Source organism: Misgurnus anguillicaudatus, chromosome 21 (assembly GCF_027580225.2).
Source record: "Misgurnus anguillicaudatus chromosome 21, ASM2758022v2, whole genome shotgun sequence".
In the NCBI taxonomy this organism is placed as follows: Eukaryota; Metazoa; Chordata; class Actinopteri; order Cypriniformes; family Cobitidae; genus Misgurnus; species Misgurnus anguillicaudatus.
In genome coordinates this window covers 57,830,054-57,850,396 of record NC_073357.2, presented here as the reverse complement: position 1 = coordinate 57,850,396, position 20,343 = coordinate 57,830,054, and the positions used below count along the sequence as shown (strand labels likewise).

The window sequence follows — 20,343 nt, the reverse complement described above, 5'->3', positions numbered from 1 at the left end:
CATAAAAATAATAAATCCTGAAACAATATTTACCTTTTAATGCATTTGGCAAATTTATCAAAAGGAAGTTACAATACATTAAAGATATACATTTCATCATCATGTGTGTTCCTGGGATTTGAACACATGACCTGTTGAATTGTTAACACAATGCTCTACAAGATGAGCTACAGGAATAAATTTAACCACTTCATGTAATGCATTAAAATTCATACATTTTGGAGTAATTCAATTGTGAGGTTTATCTTCATTTCACTTCATATGTTTGAACCTGAAGACTGAAGTTGATCTTTGTTTACTGCACTTTTCTCTGTGAGTCTGCAGCTGTGTGATCATCTGAAACTTCTCCAACATGAATGACAGCGGCGCAGCTTCTCTCCAGTATACAGTCACTTGTGTTTGATCAGCGTCAAAGACTCAATAAAACTCTTTCTCCTGTGTGAGACTTTATGTGATTATCAAGATTTTTTTTCCGGGAAAAACCCTTATCACAGTGAGGGCAGGTGAAGGGCCACTCACCAGTGTGAATCACTAAATGTTCCTTAAGGTGACATTTAAGTCTGTAAGTCTTTGCACATTGAGGACAGCTGTAGGGCCTTTCTTCAGTGTGAGACTTCATGTGAACATTTAGAGTTCCTAGTTGTTTAAAACACTTATCACACTGAGAGCATGCAAATGGTCTCTCATTTGCATGAGTCACTATATGATCCTTAAGATGCTGCTTACATGTGTAAGTCTTTTCACAATAAGGACAGGCGTATGACTTTTCTCCAGTGTGAGTCTTTATGTGATCATCAAGATGTCTTTTTTGTAGAAACCCCTTATCACACTGAGGGCAGGTGAAGGGCCACTCACCAGTGTGAATCACTAAATGTTTCCTAAGATCTTTTTTATATCTGTAAGTATTTTCACATTGAGGACAGGCGTGTGACCTTTCTCCGGTGTGAGTCTTTATGTGATCATAAAGATGTGTTTTTCGTAAAAAACCCTTATCACACTGAGGGCAGGTGAAGGGCCTCTCACCAGTGTGAATCACTAAATGATCCTGAAGCTGGCATTTATATCTGTAAGTCTTTTCACAATGAGGGCAGGCGTATGGCCTTACTCCAGCGTGAATCTTTATGTGAACATTAAGATTTTCTAGTTGATTAAAACACTTATCACACTGAGGGCATGCAAATGATCTCTCGTTTGAATGAGTTACTATATGAACCTTAAAGTGCTGTTTAGATGTGTAAGTCTTATCACACTGAGGGCAGGTGTATGGCCTTTCTCCAGTGTGAGTATTTATGTGATCATCAAGATGTCTTTTTCGTAAAAAACCCTTATCACACTGAGGGCAGGTGAAAGGCCACTTACCAGTGTGAATCACTAAATGTTCGTTAAGGTGGTTTTTACGTTTGTAAGTCTTTTCACACTGAGAGCAGGCGTATGGTCTTTCTTCAGCGTGAGTCTTTATGTGAACATTTGAATGTTCTTTCTGTGAAAAAGTCTCACCATTAAGATGGCATGTAAAAGAGATTTTGTCTTCTTCTCTTTCTTCAGGTGAATCCTCATCAATCTGTGAGCACTTTTCTTCACTTATGAAATTGTGATGCTGATGTTCATCCTCCATTTCATTTTGTTGGTGACCTTCCTCTTTCACTCCCATTAGACCTAAAACGAACAAATTAAAATGAAATTAAATTAAGAAAATCAAACCTCAATTTATTCTCAAATTGCAAAAAAACGATTATTAGGATGGCTAAATTAAATCTGTTATTTCAACCCATCAGATGTAGATGACTGTAGTGATGGGCAGTATCGACACACTAGTGGCCTCTTCAAACACTTTGTAAATTTTCTAAAGCTGGGGATGTGATTAATAAAAAAGCACAGGAGAACAAAAAATATTTTTGAATAAAAATATGTAAAAGCATTTGTAGTTGCGTTTTTAACAATGTGCATGTTTGTGTAGGTTTGTAAGGAATACAAAAAAACTGTGCAATGAAAAATTACAGTTATAATTTATTGGTGTAACAGAAACAGAAGTAACGATTGTCTTATTTTCACGTACGTATAGAGGGGTTGCAAGTTTACAAACATTGCAGGGTGCGCGCGCAGCCAGGAGGCAGAAAGCCCGATTGGTGAGCTGATCCGCTACTGCAACAACTTTAATTATTGAAGCGTTCTTTATTGTTGGTATATAAATAAGACTTGATTTTAGTTGGATCTGTTTTTCTGTCTTTATTTTTGCAGTGTTACTGTGATACATGTATGAATTATAATGTTATAATTATTATGCTAGTAACGTAATAGTCGCATCTACTGGTATGTTAACATCAGGCACCCAGCACTGACTCTGTTGGTACTATTTTCCACGCAACAACTGCTTGGCATTTTGACTTACAGACACCGCTACTAGCATACAACACAATGCACTTCTCTTCTTTCTGCCCCTCGGTTGCGCGCGCAACCAGTTAGTGACGTCGCCGTGCAACCCGTCTATATACGAGTAAATCAAAAATAAAGGTACGGCTGGACCTGAATTCGTCCATCCGTAATTAACAGACAATTTCATTCTGAAGGCAAATCCTATGGTTGTAAATGGACATGTAAAACTGTCCCTGGATCATTTTTTCACTTAAAAAGCCACATACCTTATACTTAGATATCAAAGAACAATATAACATCTTATTTCAATCCATTCTTGGTCACCTTTAACTAGTCTGAGAAAAATTGATTAGGATAGGATGGCAGATTTCATTAATAGAATCCCAGCAAATCCCAGACACATTTTCCATAATCTGTTTGTGGAAAGAACTTTAGACACAAACCTCTTTGTTCTTCAGGTGTTATTGTGAATGATTCAGGATCAGTCTCCTCTTTAACACACTCCATCATTACAACAGTGGATCAGAATAGTAGAGTAGTTGAATGTGTAATAATTCAATCCATAAGATCTCTGAAAAGCCAGGTAAAGTCATTTATTGTAATTTCTCAATTTTCCATCAGCTATGTTAATGAACTTTATGGAAAAGAGGAGCACGAGTATTTCTTAAAGTTAATGTAAAACTCATGAACAGATCTGTACGGCTTTAAAAGTGAAGTAAATCTCTTAGTTTATTGCCTTGTACAAATGTTGGCTCTTGTGAAACAACTCTCAGAACTTTAAAATAAAGTTTTACAATTTAAACATATTTTGTGTCGTTTTATTTACCTCACACAAACACCTCTTCTTTCACAATCTTCTTTCAACCGACAAACGAGCTGCAGGCTGCAGCGCAACTCTTATGACGTCACTGCACGAAAGGCTCCAAGAGGCAAAATAAAAGTCCCTTTATTCAATCTACGTTCAATATTCGTGAAGTGCAAGTAAATTAATGAACTATCACCTTCTACACCAAAGAAAATATACAAATTATGATAGAGTGGGTAAAATAAATATATTCAAGGTTATATATCCCACATTTATCAAACTATTACAATACAGATTATGCCAATGAATAACAGTGCATCTTAATTACGAATAAACTTTATATAACAAAATAAATAAAATACACTTTATAAAAACGAACACAAAAGGATTGTGAAATATAGTAGCTCATATATTAAAATATAAAAGAATACATATTTTTTATTGTTTGCTGAATGGACTTACAAACAAACATGACAACTAATGCAGACTGATTTGTGAACAAACAACTTATAAGAGTCAGGGCATACATGTATAGATATAATTAACTAGAGAAGTATCCTAATCTAGTTAAGTGTTCCAGGGCAGCTGTATACATACAATTAAAAGTATGTTACATTAAAATAGCGTAAGCAAAAACAGGTGGTCAACACGTGAGTGTTATGATAACTTGTAATCTTTTAGATTGAAATTCAGTGATTCTCAACTTATTTCCTTCATCTAACACCTTTTAAGCTCATCACATCATTAATAAATGTATATTTATTCATTTAGCAGATGCTTTTATCCAAAACTACTTACAAATGAGGAACATTTAAAAAAAATCTTAAGCACCAACAATAAGCATAGTACACAAAGCTTACAAGAAGAGATATTGTTGAAACCGTGTGTTCCAGCCGGCTCGTTATTGTGGGGAGTCCGAAACGTGACGCTAGACGAAACAAACTGTGATTGGTTGTTTGACATGTCGGGCGGGCTTTGTCCAGAAAAAGCAGCGAAAAACACCAGGGCTGCGTTCAGCCCCGACAAAACGTTGCACAACGTTTATTAAACAGAAACGGTGATGCATTGAACACCCTGTTGTGATGACGAAAGAGTTGCAACTACGGTAGCTGAGAGGCCATTCTTTGTGTTCTTTTTTAAATGTTTCTGAAGCCTGATGAAATCGTTATAAATGTGTGTTTAATACTGTAAAAGACCCTCAATGTTACAGTCACTGACCTTGCCGTCCAGAATGAAAGACAACATTCCAACATGAACCCATTGAGCGAGCTGTCTCTTTACTACCGCGTGGTTTTATACATCTTGCCGCTGATTGGGCCGACATTTCTGACACACCCACCAAACAAGAGAAAACGCTTCTAAAACCTGTTGCATTCCATTGCACACCGTTTCCAGGCACACCGTCTGATTACAAGTATTTTAAAATGTAGTTTAATCTAATTACAATTACTTGATTTTTGGAGTCTGATTACGTAATCCAGATTACATGTTATCCGTTAATAAAACCCAACTCTGCATGTCGATGACTAACAAAATTTAGATTTTAAGTATACGGATGGAGATAGAAATTGTTGCTACCACAAGCGGTGAATCAAATACTCAATTTTAACTTGCTAATTTGTTATATAAGAGGTCATCATACTTAAATGAACATCCTGCAAGTTTCAGAACTGAAAACGTTCGTGATACTGAAATATAACAGCTTTTGGCACCAAGCCAGTATAACGACTGAGTGAGGAATTCAAAGAAATATGACGTCAGAGTAGAATTGAAACACCTCCCCCAACCCAAATACAACAACCACTTTTGTAGTTTTTGGTTGTGGAAGAATCATCTATGGGAAGAACACAGACGCTGGATAACGGAGGCTCCGAACATAACATTAGGAATGCGTGGTTAAAGTTTGTTTTTGAAGCAGTGTCGTGGAATTTTAGCCGCATCAAATAATACTCACTAGGAGTCAAAGTCAAGGATCACACAGACACACTGTATACAGAATTTTCTTTGTCTGAATTTAATATATATATATATGTATATTCTGCAGAATAGGCTCTCACCCTCGCGGTGCTAGAAGTTTAAGACCCCAAAAGAGCCCCGATCACAAGGTTGAACATACATTTATAGTAAAAAGGCTGAAACACGTACAATCATCTGTTTCTACGTCATTTAGAAGATAGCCTTCAGCTGTCAGTAATTAAGAACATAAACATTAAACATAATCATAAAACATATGGTTTGTTTCTCAGAGAACTCTACAGTTCCCTGGGTTTCTAACTTAATGATTCATCCGTTAAGCCCCCTCATCTTATCATATAGAAAAGTACATGTTGGAACATGATGTTTAAATCCTTGAACATTGTACTTGCTGAAAAGACAGAAAAAGCATAATTATGTGCGTTAGCAGAAAAACATGATCTCCATATGAATCACAATTTATGAGCTTATGATTGTAATTAAAAAATGAAAAATAGGATGAAAAATAAAACATAATAATATGAAAATAAAAGCATAAAAAAAGTCCTCCACTACACTCCTCCCTTTTTATGATTTATTCATAACTTCATTTACTGTCATTGTTACGTAGCTCTGGTTATTACCCTTAACCAAAATGTGCATATAGTTCTGTGCAGTTGCAAAAGCAAAAATGCACACACACATAGTATGATCATGAACCTCATTTTTGAAAGAAGAAAAATAGTTCGTTTTCTTGAAGAAATTGAGCACAGTTAGAGTTGGGGTCGTGAGCCCTTGATGATTCCTGGATTGAGCACAGTTAGAGTTGGGGTCGTGAGCCCTGAGCACAGTTAGAGTTGGGGTCGTGAGCCCTGAGCACAGTTAGAGTTGGGGTCGTGAGCCCTTGTTGATTAATTTCCTTTGTAGGTTCGGGTTTGGTAGGACCACACGGTGCAGTCGTGCCGAGCTATCCTGCTTTCTTGTTCGAATGAAATTATCTTAGTGTCCAAATTAATTTCTGGTCTCAGAGCTGGTGTTGTAATTACAGTTATTAAGGTGCATGTGTCATTCCGGTCACCCACATTAAAAATTTCGTGTGCGTGTGTCCAAACCAAACCCAGAATACTGGAGTCCTCCTCCAATACTTTGTGAGCTGTTGCCGTTCTCTCGTGTCATTCTTCGTACAAACTTGCAGAATACAGGGGTCTGTGGCTCCCTCCAATGCGGAAAAGTGGTCCGTAGCATTCCACTAGTCGTCCTCCCTTTGGTTCACAACTTGCAGTCCCGGACCAACCCTCCGGCAATGGGCAGCGTGCACCCAGGTGGCACGCTGTGCGACCTTCATGGCGGTGTGGGTCGTCAGCAGAACCTGAAATGGCCCCTCCCACCGTCTCGCCTTCCAGGATTTCCTCCTCAGGTTTTTCACCAACCCGAAATCTCCTGGTTTGATGTTGTGCAAAGGTCCCTTTGCGGGGCGTGGTAGTGCTGCTTTAACCTGTTTTGAGATATTTTGAAGGATAGAAGGCATAGAAATACAATACTGCAACATGTCATTTTCATTTCGAAGGGTATCACCTGTCGCCCTGTGTGGCTCCCACCCCTTATGTGGTGGTGTACCAAAAAGTATTTCAAATGGGGACAATTTTGTTCGGTCTCTGACCCTCATTCTCATGTACATGAGTACCAGTGGTAAGCACTGAACCCAATTCAATTTTGTTTCTTCACACATTTTGCTTAGTTTTGCCTTGATGGTGCCATTCTCTTTTTCCACTGCACCTCCACTTTGTGGATGGTAGGCACAGTGATTGGTCAAATTGATTTGCAAAAATTTACCCACATCTTTCACCACTTGAGCAGTGAAGTGTGCTCCATTGTCACTGGAAATTTTGTTTGGGATTCCCCATCGGGGAATAATGTCTTTCAACAGCATTTTTGTCACCCCAGCACTGTCTGCATGTTTGGTGGGCGTGGCTTCAGTCCACTTTGAAAACATGTCTGTCATCACCAAACAGTAACGTTTACCTTCTGCTGGTGTCAATTCAATGTAATCAATCATTACATGTGTGAATGGTCCCTCAGGAAATGGGATGCCCCACAGGTGCGGTTTTTACCCCTCTTGCAACATTATTACCCAGACATATATGACAGTTTTCACAATGTCTCTGCGCTACAGGAGAAAAACCCTTTGTGAACCAATTTTGTGCCATGGCTGTCAGCATTCCTCCTTTGGACACATGGTCTAAGCCATGTGTCAACCTAGCAAAATGGGAATAAAAGTGTTTAGGTAAGCAAGGTTTTTGATTTGGACCCATCCAAATCCCTTCAGGAGTTTTGGTAGCTCCACACGATTTCCATAGAGCTATTTCTGTTGGGAGAGAAAATGTTTGCATGCTTATTAGTGACTCCTGTGCTGTTTCAGCTTCCTTTTCCTGGGAAATCTGTGTAAGAGAAAAATCAACGTTAGTAGAAATGAGAGATGCCTGCTTTGCCGCTGCGTCCGCGCGTGCATTGCCTCTCGAGACCACGTCCTGTTCCTTGGTGTGTGCTTTGCATTTACACACAGCTATTTGAGAAAGGAGTAAAATTTCCTCTAAAAGAGAAACAAGCAGTCAATGTAAATGGTTATAGATTGATTAGTAGCAATTTTACAAGCTTGTGTTAGTGCATGCAATTCAGCCACCTGTGCAAATTTGTGAGGTGGTAAGCATCCGGATTTCACTACTTCAAAGTCAGACACAACTGTCCACCCCATCCTATTTATGCCTCTGTCATCTCTGGAAGAGGACCCATCCACATAATATGTGGGGGTGCAATCAGGTATGGGTGTGTCAGCAAGGTCAGGCCTTGGTGTACGTACTTCCCGTAGAGCAGACAAACAACAATGTGGTGTACCTTCATCAGGTGTAGGTAACAATGTCGCCGGGTTTAGCACTGTACATCTTTCAACTGTGACATTAGACATTTGTAACAATGCACAGGAATAACGCAGCCATCTTGCTGCATACAAGTGAGATGTGCGCTGTTCGAGCAGTATATGAGACACATAGTGAGGAAACCAACAGACGCAGCTGTGTGTATCCCACAAACTCACTGCTGGCTTGTACAGCTTTCTTTGCAGCTGCCACTGCCCTGAGACATCCCGGTAGGCCCCTGGCCACCGCATCAAGACGACCTGAAAAATATGCCACTGGTCTCAACTTGTCACCGTGTTCTTGCAACAAAAACAGATGTCATACAGCCATTTCTTTCATCCACAGTTTGAATAAAAGGATTTTTTTATTTTTTATTTTATCTGGAAGCCCCAAAGTGGGTGCCTGCTGTAATGTCTGTTTTAGTTCCACAAATGCCCTTTCAGCCTTCTCTGTCCACTTTACCTTCTCTGGTGGTGCCAAAGGTTTCTCATAAATCATGTCATGCAATGGTTGTTGCATCTCAGAATAGTTAGCAATAAAAGTCCTGCAATAAGATGTCATACCCAAAAATGACATTACTTGTTTCTTGGTAATGGGTTTTGGTATGTTAGCTATTGCCTCTATTCTCTTTGGAGAGAGACTTACCCATTGGTGTAATTTCGTGTCCTAGAAAGGTTACTTATGGACAGAGCACTGTACCTTCTTGAGGTTGACCTTGTGGCCCTCCTCAGCTAGATGAGTGAGCAACCATATGGTGTTGTCTGTGCACGACTGCTGAGTCGGTGCCGCCACCAAGGGGTCATCCACGTACTGCAATAAAGCAACATCCTCATCCAACACAAGTTTCTGTAATGAACAATGCAATGCAAAGTTGTAAATCGTGGGGCTCTCGCTGTACCCCTCAAATGTAAAAGTAAACGAAAACTGGCTATCAGGATGGACAGGAAACACTGAAAGATGCATTTGAAATATCCACTACAGAAAACCACTGGCCGTCAGCTGGTATCTGTGAGAGAATTGTGTAAGGGTTCGGCACGTTTGGTGCCCTTACCTGCACCGCAGCATTTACTGCTTGGAGGTCTTGAACAAACCTCCACTCTGTGGGCTGACCTGCATCTCTGACCTTTTGTACAGGAAAAATGGGTGTTCTCACAGGTGAGTTTGGGCAGGGAACAATTATCCCTTTCTCCAATAAGGCCTCAAATACTGGCCTTATTCCCTCAAGCACCTCCCTTTTCAGAGGGTATTGAGGTTTACATGGTCTGTAATCACTTTTTGGGGTGATAACTACTGGTTCACACCCTTTAATCAAACCCACATCCTATTTATCTTTAGCCCACAGGTAGTCAGGTACTTTGTCAAGAACCTTTTGCGGTAAATCAATGCTAGCACACGTCATGTGCGCTGGCAAAATGTTTTGTGAATTTGAGTCTGCAGAGATAGCTTTCTGAATTACAACTCTCTCTCTCTCAGCAATGAAAAAAGAAACACAACTTCTCCTGTGTGCCGTTATCTGCTCTGAGAACTGCACGTTATCTGACAACATTTCCCAATCAACAGCCTCGCTGCAGGCCTTTGCAAATTCACCTGCTTTTTCCCATGGCTGACTGGTATTTTTTGCAATAGAAACATGGGGTACTGAATTTTCAACATCAAAAATTTGTTCTTGCTTTTCTGTCAATTTAACGAGTGCCACACACCAAGAGTCATTCCAGCATATGTGGGTTATTGTCAAGCCCTCCGTTTCTACAGAGAACCATTTCTCTTCCCACTCTCTCTCTGTTGCCTCAGCAACATGAGCTGTGCAATGCATATTATCAGCTGGAATGACCTCGCTGGTGTGTGGCAATCTTATCTTACCTTCAGCAAACAATTCTTTACTTTGAAAGGCCCATTCGTACACATTTACATAGAGACACACATAGACAACATTCTGGGATCCCAACAAGAAATACTCAGGCCTTTGTTGTTACATAAGATGCTAGCACTCATTTTACACATCAAATCCCTCCCCATGAGGTTTACCGGACACGCGTCAGATAAGAGGAACATATGCATAAACTCGTTACCGTCATGCATACAACAGAGTGGAGCAGTAAATTCTTCCCTCACTATATGCCCCGTAGCACTCATAGATGAGTTAAACTGCCCACTCAAGGTGACAAATGGGAATTCATCTTTGCGTATGACAGAATGGGTCGCGCCAGAGTCTACCATAAACAACAATACCTGTCCCTCAACCATTATTTCTTCGAGAGGCAATTTTGAGTATGCCTCTCGATCAATTTCAAGCGAAGCAAGTCCTTCATTGCACAGAGCACTTTCCCTATCACACACATCAGAAAAAACAGAATCAGCAAGCAGATAATATGGCATTTGAACCGCAGAAAAAACAAGATTGGACTTACCCGCCTCCGTACGATGCTCCCCTTCCCCCTCCGTGTCTCAGTCGCCCTTTTCTTTACACGCCGGCAAGTTTCCCGCGCCCGCTTGGAAATCCTCTGTCCCTTGAGTTTTCAAGAAATGGAAACATTGGGATTTCAAATGTCCTTTCTTCCCGCAATACCAGCAAATTCTTTCTTTTGGGTCTTCCGGCCACTGTTTTCCTCTCCTCTTCTCCTTTTCTTTCTGCTGTCCGTTGTCTCGGAAGCGTTGTCCTTGTGAAGAGAAATTGCGCTGGGTTTGTTGTGGCTGTGTCCATTCTCCTATCTTGGCAAAAGCTGAAGATAACTGTTGGTTGAAGAAGTTTTATTTTAATCACAATCTACATTTATATGATGAATATGAGTTTACCATTATAATCACACCATTATAATCACATGCAATTTGTTTTCCATGAAGTTATGCATTATGTCTTGTGTTATGCTGTATGCGGATCAGGAGTTTGTTTGCCATGGGATTGCTATTGGACCAGCTGGGTGTATTCGGGTTTCAGGGTAGTTTAGAGAGCCATCTGGACAGGCAGGCACAAAGGATTTTAGTATTAGCAAAGAGCCAAGGGTCAAATAGGTCAAGGAAAGGAGACACTGGTCTGGTCTGGGGACTGTCATGTGATTCTTCAAGTTACAAGCCTGAACAGAAATATATTGTTAAAGCATATGGAGGGGAGGGACAAAGACCATATATATTTACCAAGCCTGGCTGAGAGCTTCAGACTGGTTTGAAGATTCCTCCCAGGCCGGCCTGACTGGTCCTGGGAGGTTTAATCAGGCAGGCTCGGCTTCTTATTTTGTCCGGAAAATAAAAGTCTATCTCTTGAAATCAGAACCTAAGACTGAAGATTGTTTCATTTGAGGAAAAGGAAAACCACAACATTTGGTGCCGAAACCCGGGATAGAAAAGAGCTGGAACGCCACACCACCTGGGCAAACCTGACGAGCAACACAAACAACGTATGGCCATAAGGTAAGCACTTTTTGCTTATTAAATTAGATTTGTGTTGTTTGGCAGACTTTGCTCAACGTGGTGAGAAATTTAAGCTCTTCTAAATTTAAGAACCATACATGTGAACTGGGTTTTGATTTCAGGGGTACAATCTAATTAAGGCATGCATGCATGAATCTGTGTCAATTACTTTGGCTTTGATGATCATGGTGAATTGAAACAGATTTAAGTTAAGGGAACGCGTAAGAGTTTGTATGCAAGGTTGCATATGCTACGTTTGTCGAGGAAGTGTATAACGTAGAGGTTTAATTTGGTTTAATTTGAAGTTAAAATTTTAAATCATTACGTTGATGGAGGTGCAGTAATGATTGTTTAATTGGTCAATGTAAACAAAAAAGGACACGCAAAAGTCGTCACGTCGGGGAGGTGCACTGACGATTGTGTATTTATTTAATAATTTGTGTTTGAGTGTGTATGTATGCAGCTGCAGAATTTTGTTTGTTAGTGAGAGAAATGTGAACGTGAATCTGGTAAAGCAGACAGGGAGACAGTTTCCCTTAGGCAGTCTCTCTGTGGGCTGTTAAGGGGGGTGTAAGTGCTGTCCTTTGTGTGTATGGGGGATGGCTACTGTGTTAGAGTGTGGAAGAATGAGCCCTAAAAAAAAAATAAATAAATAAATAAAGAAATAAATGCTAATGGGTTATTACTGAAAAATGGTTGGGTTAACAAATTGGTTTATAGGTTATCAAACATACATTTGAAATTTAAGGTCTGGTAAAAACAATTGACACCAGATGGGACATCAAAAGGAGCACAGAACCTGAGACCACAGCTGGCTTTCTCAATGGACAATGCAATCAGGTGGCCACCTACAGAGATGAGCAGTTTTGCTTGTTTAAAGATTGTATTGTTCACCTGAGATGGCTCGTGGGGGTCAAATCACAAGTGCTGGTCAAATCACAAATGCTCTTACAAATTTTAGAATAAAAAGGGAAAATTAAAGATTACGAGATTAAATTATAAGAATAAAGGGTTTCATTTTCAAAAGGAATGTGGGCTAGGACAGATGATGGTTTGTTGTGTGAATGAGTTTCATTGTTTTATTTTTGTCGTTGAGTGGCTTGGATAAAGAGTTAATGTTAAGTTGAGAAAATGCCTAAGAAGTTTCGCGAACCTGAGTGTTACCGTGTCGGGGCAGACACGTTGGGGTTCGGAGAGAAGAGTTATTAAGTCCTGCAGGTCAGGTACGGTCTATGTGTTATTTGTCTTGTTGTTTCGGAAGGCCCGGGCTGATGAGAGATATTGTTTTTGTTTTATTTGTCATGTCGGATTGGTAAATTGTGTAAGTGAATCTTTTCCATGTCGACTGAAGTGTAGTGGAAAGATGAATTTGGCCAGGTAGTCTAGATATAGTTGTTTTATTTTATTTGTGTGAGAATGCAATGTGTCTGTGATATAAAGAGTCTGTGTGTGAAGGTCTGAGATGGAAAGAGTGGGGGCTGAGTGAGCAGTGGGTGTGTCTTTCTTCTGTTGCTCTGTAGAGAGCACAGAGAGGTGTTGTGTTACAGGAGTGAAGATTGTTCAAAACTATAAAAAAGGGGATAAAGTTTGAAAGTATGTGAATAAGACTAAGAATATGATTATGGATAAGAGGCAGTTATAAATGCTGGGTATTAAAGATTAGAGTTGAAGACATTGTGGTTCTGAGGTATTGTAGTCAAAAACCTTTTTAGTTATTACAGTGAAATATACAGCTAATTCTAGAAATTAAATAATTCGTTTAAATGATTGATTAAAATAAAAAAAATGTGCTCAATAGGAAAAAATTGCTAGTCCAAAAAAGGACAGATGTTGGTGAAGGTATTTGATTCTATTTGACGAAACACTACAAAATATTATAAAGGAAATTTTATTTTAAAGACACATTGGAAATCTAAGTAATTATTTGGAGAATATATAAATTGGATAAATAAAAACAATAAGTTTGTGAAGTGGTTAAATGAGAAATAACTATAAAATATAAGGTGTGTTATATTGCAAAGGAAAGATTATGGCAGTCACATTAATGGAAAAATAAGGATTAAACAACTGTTGTGTGGAGAATTAGAAAATAGAATAATTGGATGTTCAAATGAGGAAACATTTGATGTGGCATTGTGTGAGGAGAAGTACAACTAAATAAAAATATAAACTAATGAAAGATAAGAGGAGATAATTAACAGACAAAGAAATGCTCAAAGGGAGAAAGAGAGAGAGAGAGAGAGAGAGAGAGAGAGAGAGAGAGAGAGAGAGAGAGAGAGAGAGAGAGAGAGAGAGAAAGGGAGGGGGAAAGTCATAGCTCGAGGGAATTGTGAGATTAAAATCTATCAGGAATACAGAAGTAAAGATTTGAAAAGAAAAAACAACAAATTAGAGAAAAAAGTAGAGACCAAGTTATTAAAGGTGGAAATAAAGAGAAAAATAAAAAGGACAGGAAAATTATTAAAAGGTGAATGACACAGATAAATTATACAAAGATAAATTATTACAAAATGAAGAGGAGTCTTCATCTGATGATGGAAGGTGGTCACAAAATAAATTTTATTTTAAATCAAAAGGCAATATTTTGCATGGGTCAAGCTAAAACCTTGTGGGCTGATCATTCTGATCCTTTGACATTCAAGAAAGTGAACAAAAGCTGGCGATGAAAAGACAATGGCAAAAACTGTGTGACATCAAAGTGTTGGAGTTGCAAAGAGAGTAGTAACTCATAAACTGGACTGAGAACACATCCTACAGGAATGGGACTAAAACTGAGCTCAAGCAGTGATGGGGGCACTGCACAATGTTCTGAAACATGTTCAGAAAAAAGACTGAGTGGAGTCCAGAAAGACCCACAGAGACAATAATGTTCTTGGAGGCAAGAGAAACTGGACAACACTTCACTGGACACTGTACTTTTTCATTTTCATACGAGCCTTTGAGTGAAAGAGGGGAAAGAGTGAAACAGCCGTTCAATGTTTGGCTGAACCTTATAACTGTAGGGACACATACAATCTTTAGGTGAAAATCAGCTAGAGAAATTTAAAGGCTGATCAAGAACTTATGCTGATAGGTGTGACTACCTTTTCTGAAATCAAATCAGACTCCTATTAATCTGACAGGAAGAAATGCATAATGAAATTTGGGGGGGGGTTGAATTTGGTATCTACAGAGGAAGTTAGAACTCCAATGATGGTACTAAGCTAAAAAGCAAATATATATGGCATCGAACAGCTATGGCAGAAAGGAAAATAAAATAGATAAAAGAAATAAATTGAAAAAACACCATAGGATACTATAAAAGGTAAACAAGAAAAGCTGTGAGAATAGAAAAAAGAAATAACTAATTATTGTAACAAACATACAATTTAAGGAAATAAATCTAAATTGTATCTAGTCACGATTTAAGAGCAATTAATGACAAGAAAAGATTGATGATCCAAAAAAAAATTACATACTTTGCTTACAAGTGTTTCTCCATTTGATAAACATTTTTACTGTGACTTATTATTTGCAGAAGTAGATACTTGTATTTACGTATTTAATTATAAGGGAAAATATTATACAGGTTTAGAATGGAGGAACTACTATTCCAACATGCGGAAAGTTAATTTGGTTGATTAATGCTAAAAAGTTGATAAAATGATTGGTTGTTATTGAGTTATAGGGACACAGGAAAATATAGTTGATTTTGCCAGCAGGGGCAAACAGATGGGGAAGCTAAAAAGGGCCTCAGAGTGTCAGGAGATCTTTTTAAATTGTATAAGAAGTGAAGAAATCTCAGTCATAAATATTATTATCATAGATGTACATGGGGCGAATAAGTGGAATGAAAATGAATTATTTGATTCATGAGAAGAATAAAGATTTTGAGTTGAGATAAAAAGGGAAAAACTGATGTGACGGGTAAGAGAGAAGAAAAATGTGACTATCATCTATAATCACAAAGGATGGTAGATAAAATGGTATAGAAAAGGAATAATCATCAAAGCCATACTTAACAAAATGTGTGAAAATACTAATCATAACAGAACTTATGTTTTACCTAAACTAACAACCGTACACCTTTAACACTGCATGAAATATTCGCCGATAGACCTATGCGTATTGTAAAAACATCTGGAATTAAGTGTTATATGAACAAACTAATTGTCTATGTATTGAGTTATTTGTGTACAGAAAAAGCTGAAAGGAGTTGAGGAGGACATGAGACAACATGACTTGATGAGTGCGAGATGATCTAGCTTATCTGAGGTTCGAGAGGTCGGAGGAGGCCAAACACGGCCACAGGGCGCCTAACTGGGGGAGACAAGATGAGACCAGCTCCAGAATGTCCAAGTGGAAGGAGCAGCCACTGTATAGCAGAGCTCGTAGGAAGGAGAGAAGGAGAAAGAATGCCAATGATATGAAAGAAGAAACATCAAAACCAAATCAAAGTTAAAGCAATTCGAGTATACCGACGGATGGAGAGCAAAGTTTTGAGCACCGAGAGGAAAAAGTGAAAAAGATAAATTGTCAAAATAAATTGAATTGAAAAAAAAAAACGAAGCCGATTACTACAGAAGATTTGCATTGCTACAGTCAATTAAATTTCATGGCGATGGACTTTTGCCTTAAACGAGGCCCAGTGAAATATCTGCAATAATTTCAAAGGAACAGACTCTGAAAGAAAGACTGAAAACATAAAGACATTGAACAGAGAACTTAAGGTGGACATTTTATGGGAAACATCCCAAAGATAACAATGATACAAATGGGGAATATTTACAGTTAAGGAAATATATTTGCAAAACCAGATTTCAATAATGCAATAACATTTTCAAGTCCACATACTTTGGGGTGATACATTCAACAAGAATTCTTATGGATTACGAGAAAAAGTTTAAGGTCAACTTATCTGGATAATATTTAGGTCTTTCGGGAAATTCTGAGTTTAAAAATACATCTGGTAGGCCACAATTTGGAAATTTGGGTCAATGGACGTAAATAACAAAACACTAAAAGTAAAAAAGGAAGGATAGATATTTCAGAATGGTACAGTAAAAATTCTGAATGGTACAGTGAGATTACAATCAAGAAAATATAAGCCTTATGGAATTATAGACTTAAGGAAATTAAATAGGAAATGTTTTATAACAAGAATTTTGAATGAATCAACTAAGAAACCTCTAGATCTATTATGAAGACATCAAAAAGTATAACTTAAGGTGTAAAAGTGAGAAGAGAAATGCTATTAGAAGAATAATATAATCAAATCAGAGCAACATATACAATGAAGGTATTGGAAGATCAAATAATATCGATTGGAGAATTATTTTGGATTGGTAGAAAAAGAAAATGCTTGACCTCATTATCATTAGGAGGGAGAGAAAAAGTACTTAAATATGACGGAGACAAGAAATCACTACAAAAGAAGGGTATTTAGAATCCTTATAAAAGGATGAACAAAACAATTAATCATAAATTATATGCAGATTCTGTTGATCAACCAAATGGATACCAAATTAGATTAAGGCATGGGTTTAAGCTAAATAAGGAATTTAATAAAGTTTTGTCAGAATAAGAATACAGAATAAATAAATTATGTACAGTACTACAATCAAAAAGTAGATTATTAAGTTTACAAATAAGGCATTAATTAACTTAGGATAACAACTAGATGCAGCCATTAGAAATACATGATAACATATACTGAATCAATTTTAATTAGAGGTTAGTGGGTAAATGAGGCATTGGTGTCTGGTTAAAAAACCAAATGAAATTTAAAATATGATGGAAAAATTTACTTGAAATCAACAAGAATGTTATCAGGAATTACGTTACAAGACAGTAATGAATTTACAAATAGTAAACGAGAATTCAAGCACCTCTGATGAGGATGGAAAAAACTAATTTAAATTGTGAACAAGAATTATTATGGATGATTTACTTAGTTGTATTATGGGTTATTTCCATTTACTAGTTTTATTTGAATTAATTACATTTATGCGTGTAATATGCAATCTTTAATTAGTTTATTATTGGTTATTTACATTTAATTGTTTTATTTGGAGTAATTTTACTTTCATTTGTGTTGCAATCTTTACTTAGTATATTAGTGGTTCACATTTTATTGTGTTATTCGAGTTAATCTACATTTATTTGTGTTTTTGATGCCATCTTTACCTAGTTTTATTATGGGTTATTTTATTTACTTTGTTTATTTGAATTAACTTACATTTATACTTGTTTATTATAATTAATAATTTTTGAGTTTTTATGCTTCAATTCAGTATCAATTAGTTATATTTACTCGTTTTGAATTTGAACATTAATCTTTAACATTTATTTTGTGTTTATTATGCATACTTTACTTTTGTTTTTATTATTTTTTACTTGGATTCATTAACGTTGACTTTACATTTACGATGTTTTATCATATACTCTACATAGCTAAAATGATAACTGTAAGCGCAAAACCAATTGCGCACAAACTGTTTAGGGCTTAAGTACTTTTACTTTTACATTCAAGTCAAAATGAGAATGGAAAGATGTTTGTCTTATGGTCCATAGTTCGAAGTGCAGTGGCATAATTTAGTAATTGGTAAGGTACAGTGGCTTTCTTTAGCCACAAGATATTAATAATTGAAACGCTGAATTATGAAACTGCACTCCGGATTAAAATAAACAGGAAAGGTGAGGCTAAATTAAGCCTCAGAGCGGGGATTATGAAGAAGTTTTATTTTAATCCCAATCTACATTTATATGATGAATATGAGTTTACCATTATAATCACACCATTATAATCACATGCAATTTGTTTTCCATGAAGTTATGCATTATGTCTTGTGTTATGCTGTATGCGGATCAGGAGTTTGTTTGCCATGGGATTGCTATTGGACCAGCTGGGTGTATTCGGGTTTCAGGGTAGTTTAGAGAGCCATCTGGACAGGCAGGCACAAAGGATTTTAGTATTAGCAAAGAGCCAAGGGTCAAATAGGTCAAGGAAAGGAGACACTGGTCTGGTCTGGGGACTGTCATGTGATTCTTCAAGTTACAAGCCTGAACAGAAATATATTGTTAAAGCATATGGAGGGGAGGGACAAAGACCATATATATTTACCAAGCCTGGCTGAGAGCTTCAGACTGGTTTGAAGATTCCTCCCAGGCCGGCCTGACTGGTCCTGGGAGGTTTAATCAGGCAGGCTCGGCTTCTTATTTTGTCCGGAAAATAAAAGTCTATCTCTTGAAATCAGAACCTAAGACTGAAGATTGTTTCATTTGAGGAAAAGGAAAACCACAACATGGTCCGCCTTTCTCTGCTTTTTTCATTTGTCTTCATCTAGCAGGCGTTCAGCGTGCAGAGAATGTGTGACAACCTCGCCCAGTTTTCCCGACTCCCACCCGATGCAGGTTTGTTTTACCTTTGCTGAAATGTCAGGTTGAAGTCCTCCCAGGAACATCTGCTTGAGATAAGATTCCCATGATGTTACGTCTCCCGTGTTGATGTTTACTCCGTCTGGTTTCAACATTCCTGAGCATTGTTCAAATACGGTAGTTAAACGATTCAGATATTCTTCAACCGGTTCATCGGGCTTTTGCTTAGTTTGAGTCAGTCTCTGAGTGTTTACTGTTACCGGGTAGATGTCCTTGAGGGCCTTTGCAATTTGTTCCACAGCATTTCGATAAGGCAGGTTGTTGTTGTGGTTCCAGTCAGGGTGTGTGGGTGCGCTGTCATCAGGCCATTTCCCCGTCATTTTCGTTCCCAGCCGGAAACCGTGTCTCTTTTCCAGGATCTTTTTCACTTCCTGGATTCTGGGTGAATAAGTTCGACAAAACTGAATTAATTCTTCAGCCATCACTGTTCCTCCTACCTCAACAGGGGAAAAGTGTCCTCCCATCTCCTGTATTTCCTGCCATCCATAGGGCCTGTACACCAGCATCGGTTGACCTTCCGGTCCTGCGACGTGGATCATGGGCGTTTGAAGGCTGATTTTAGCTGTTCCTCTGGTGACTATCTGCCTCTCACCCTTCAGTTTAGGAATTGCCCCCGGTTCTTTCTTTATCTGAGGTTTCCCTTCATCCTCCTCTACCGTGGTGTCGAGGTCGATGATTTCTGATCCTGCTCCATGTGGCTGTTCTTGCATCTGCGGGGGAGCAGAAGGTGGTGGTTGTCGTGCTGGCTGTTGTATCTGCGGGGGTTGTTGAACTGGTGGAGCAGGTGGTGGTGGAGGGCGACGTTGTGGAGGGGGTTGGAGGTCATCGTCCAGAAGCGGTACCCTTGTGTATTGGAAATGTACCCCAGGTGGGGTACGTGCAGGTGCATAGGGAGAAGGAAAAAAGAAAGTTAGGTTCATCATGTAATGAATCTGATGTAGGAAAAACATTTGCTTAATGTTTAGCTCTGACTTAGTCTGAGTCAGTTCGTCCTTGGTCTTTATCTTACTCTGTGCTCTCATTTCTCTGCCACCCGCAATGATCTTTTCCCTTAATAAAGTGAGTGCTTTTACACTCAGTGTTCCTTTAGGAGGAAAATTATACTTTTTCTCCCACATGTTCACACTTTCCAACGCCCCCGTGCCCTTTGATTTGATCACTCGAGCATACACGCCATTTTCCAGATCCATTGACTTTGTACTCCCTTTCGAATTACCCTGACCCATGGTCACGAACGAAATAACGCTTACCGTATTATCTATTCAGATGCCACCACAACGGTTCTTTTCCAGATTCCGTCAGCTTTGACTTCAGAAATGGTTGAGACTCTCCCTTCCCTTAGGCCTGGGGTACGGAGCCCGAGACCTCTCGTCTCAGGGGTGATCAGTCAGTCTCTCCCAAACCTTCTGAAGTCTTCAGCTGTGGAATCCGCATCCTCGTCGCCATTATTGTCGTGGAATTTTAGCCGCATCAAATAAT

The 20,343-nt window shown here is 38.5% G+C and overlaps 3 protein-coding genes and 1 long non-coding RNA gene across 6 annotated transcripts in view; 1 reads left to right on the top strand and 3 right to left on the bottom strand.

The window, feature by feature from the left end:
• The window catches only part of LOC129451856 (uncharacterized), a 196,249-nt gene that overhangs the window by 60,403 nt on the left and 115,503 nt on the right, over positions 1–20,343 (bottom strand). The window lies entirely within an intron of this gene.
• Positions 1–20,343, bottom strand: part of LOC129452195 (uncharacterized) — a 153,558-nt gene that overhangs the window by 24,911 nt on the left and 108,304 nt on the right. The gene's annotated exons all lie outside the window — the stretch shown is intronic.
• Positions 24–2,944, bottom strand: LOC141353075 (uncharacterized). Its single transcript, XM_073859490.1, has 2 exons — positions 2,817–2,944; positions 24–1,656 (listed from the first exon to the last, which is right to left on the bottom strand). Exons 1-2 carry the CDS (start codon positions 2,881–2,883, stop codon positions 410–412), a joined length of 1,314 nt encoding a protein of 437 aa, XP_073715591.1. The 5' UTR covers positions 2,884–2,944; the 3' UTR covers positions 24–409.
• LOC141353083 (uncharacterized) lies at positions 10,776–18,685 on the top strand. Its single transcript, XR_012360118.1, has 2 exons — positions 10,776–11,052; positions 18,411–18,685. It is a non-coding gene; the product is annotated as an uncharacterized lncRNA (long non-coding RNA).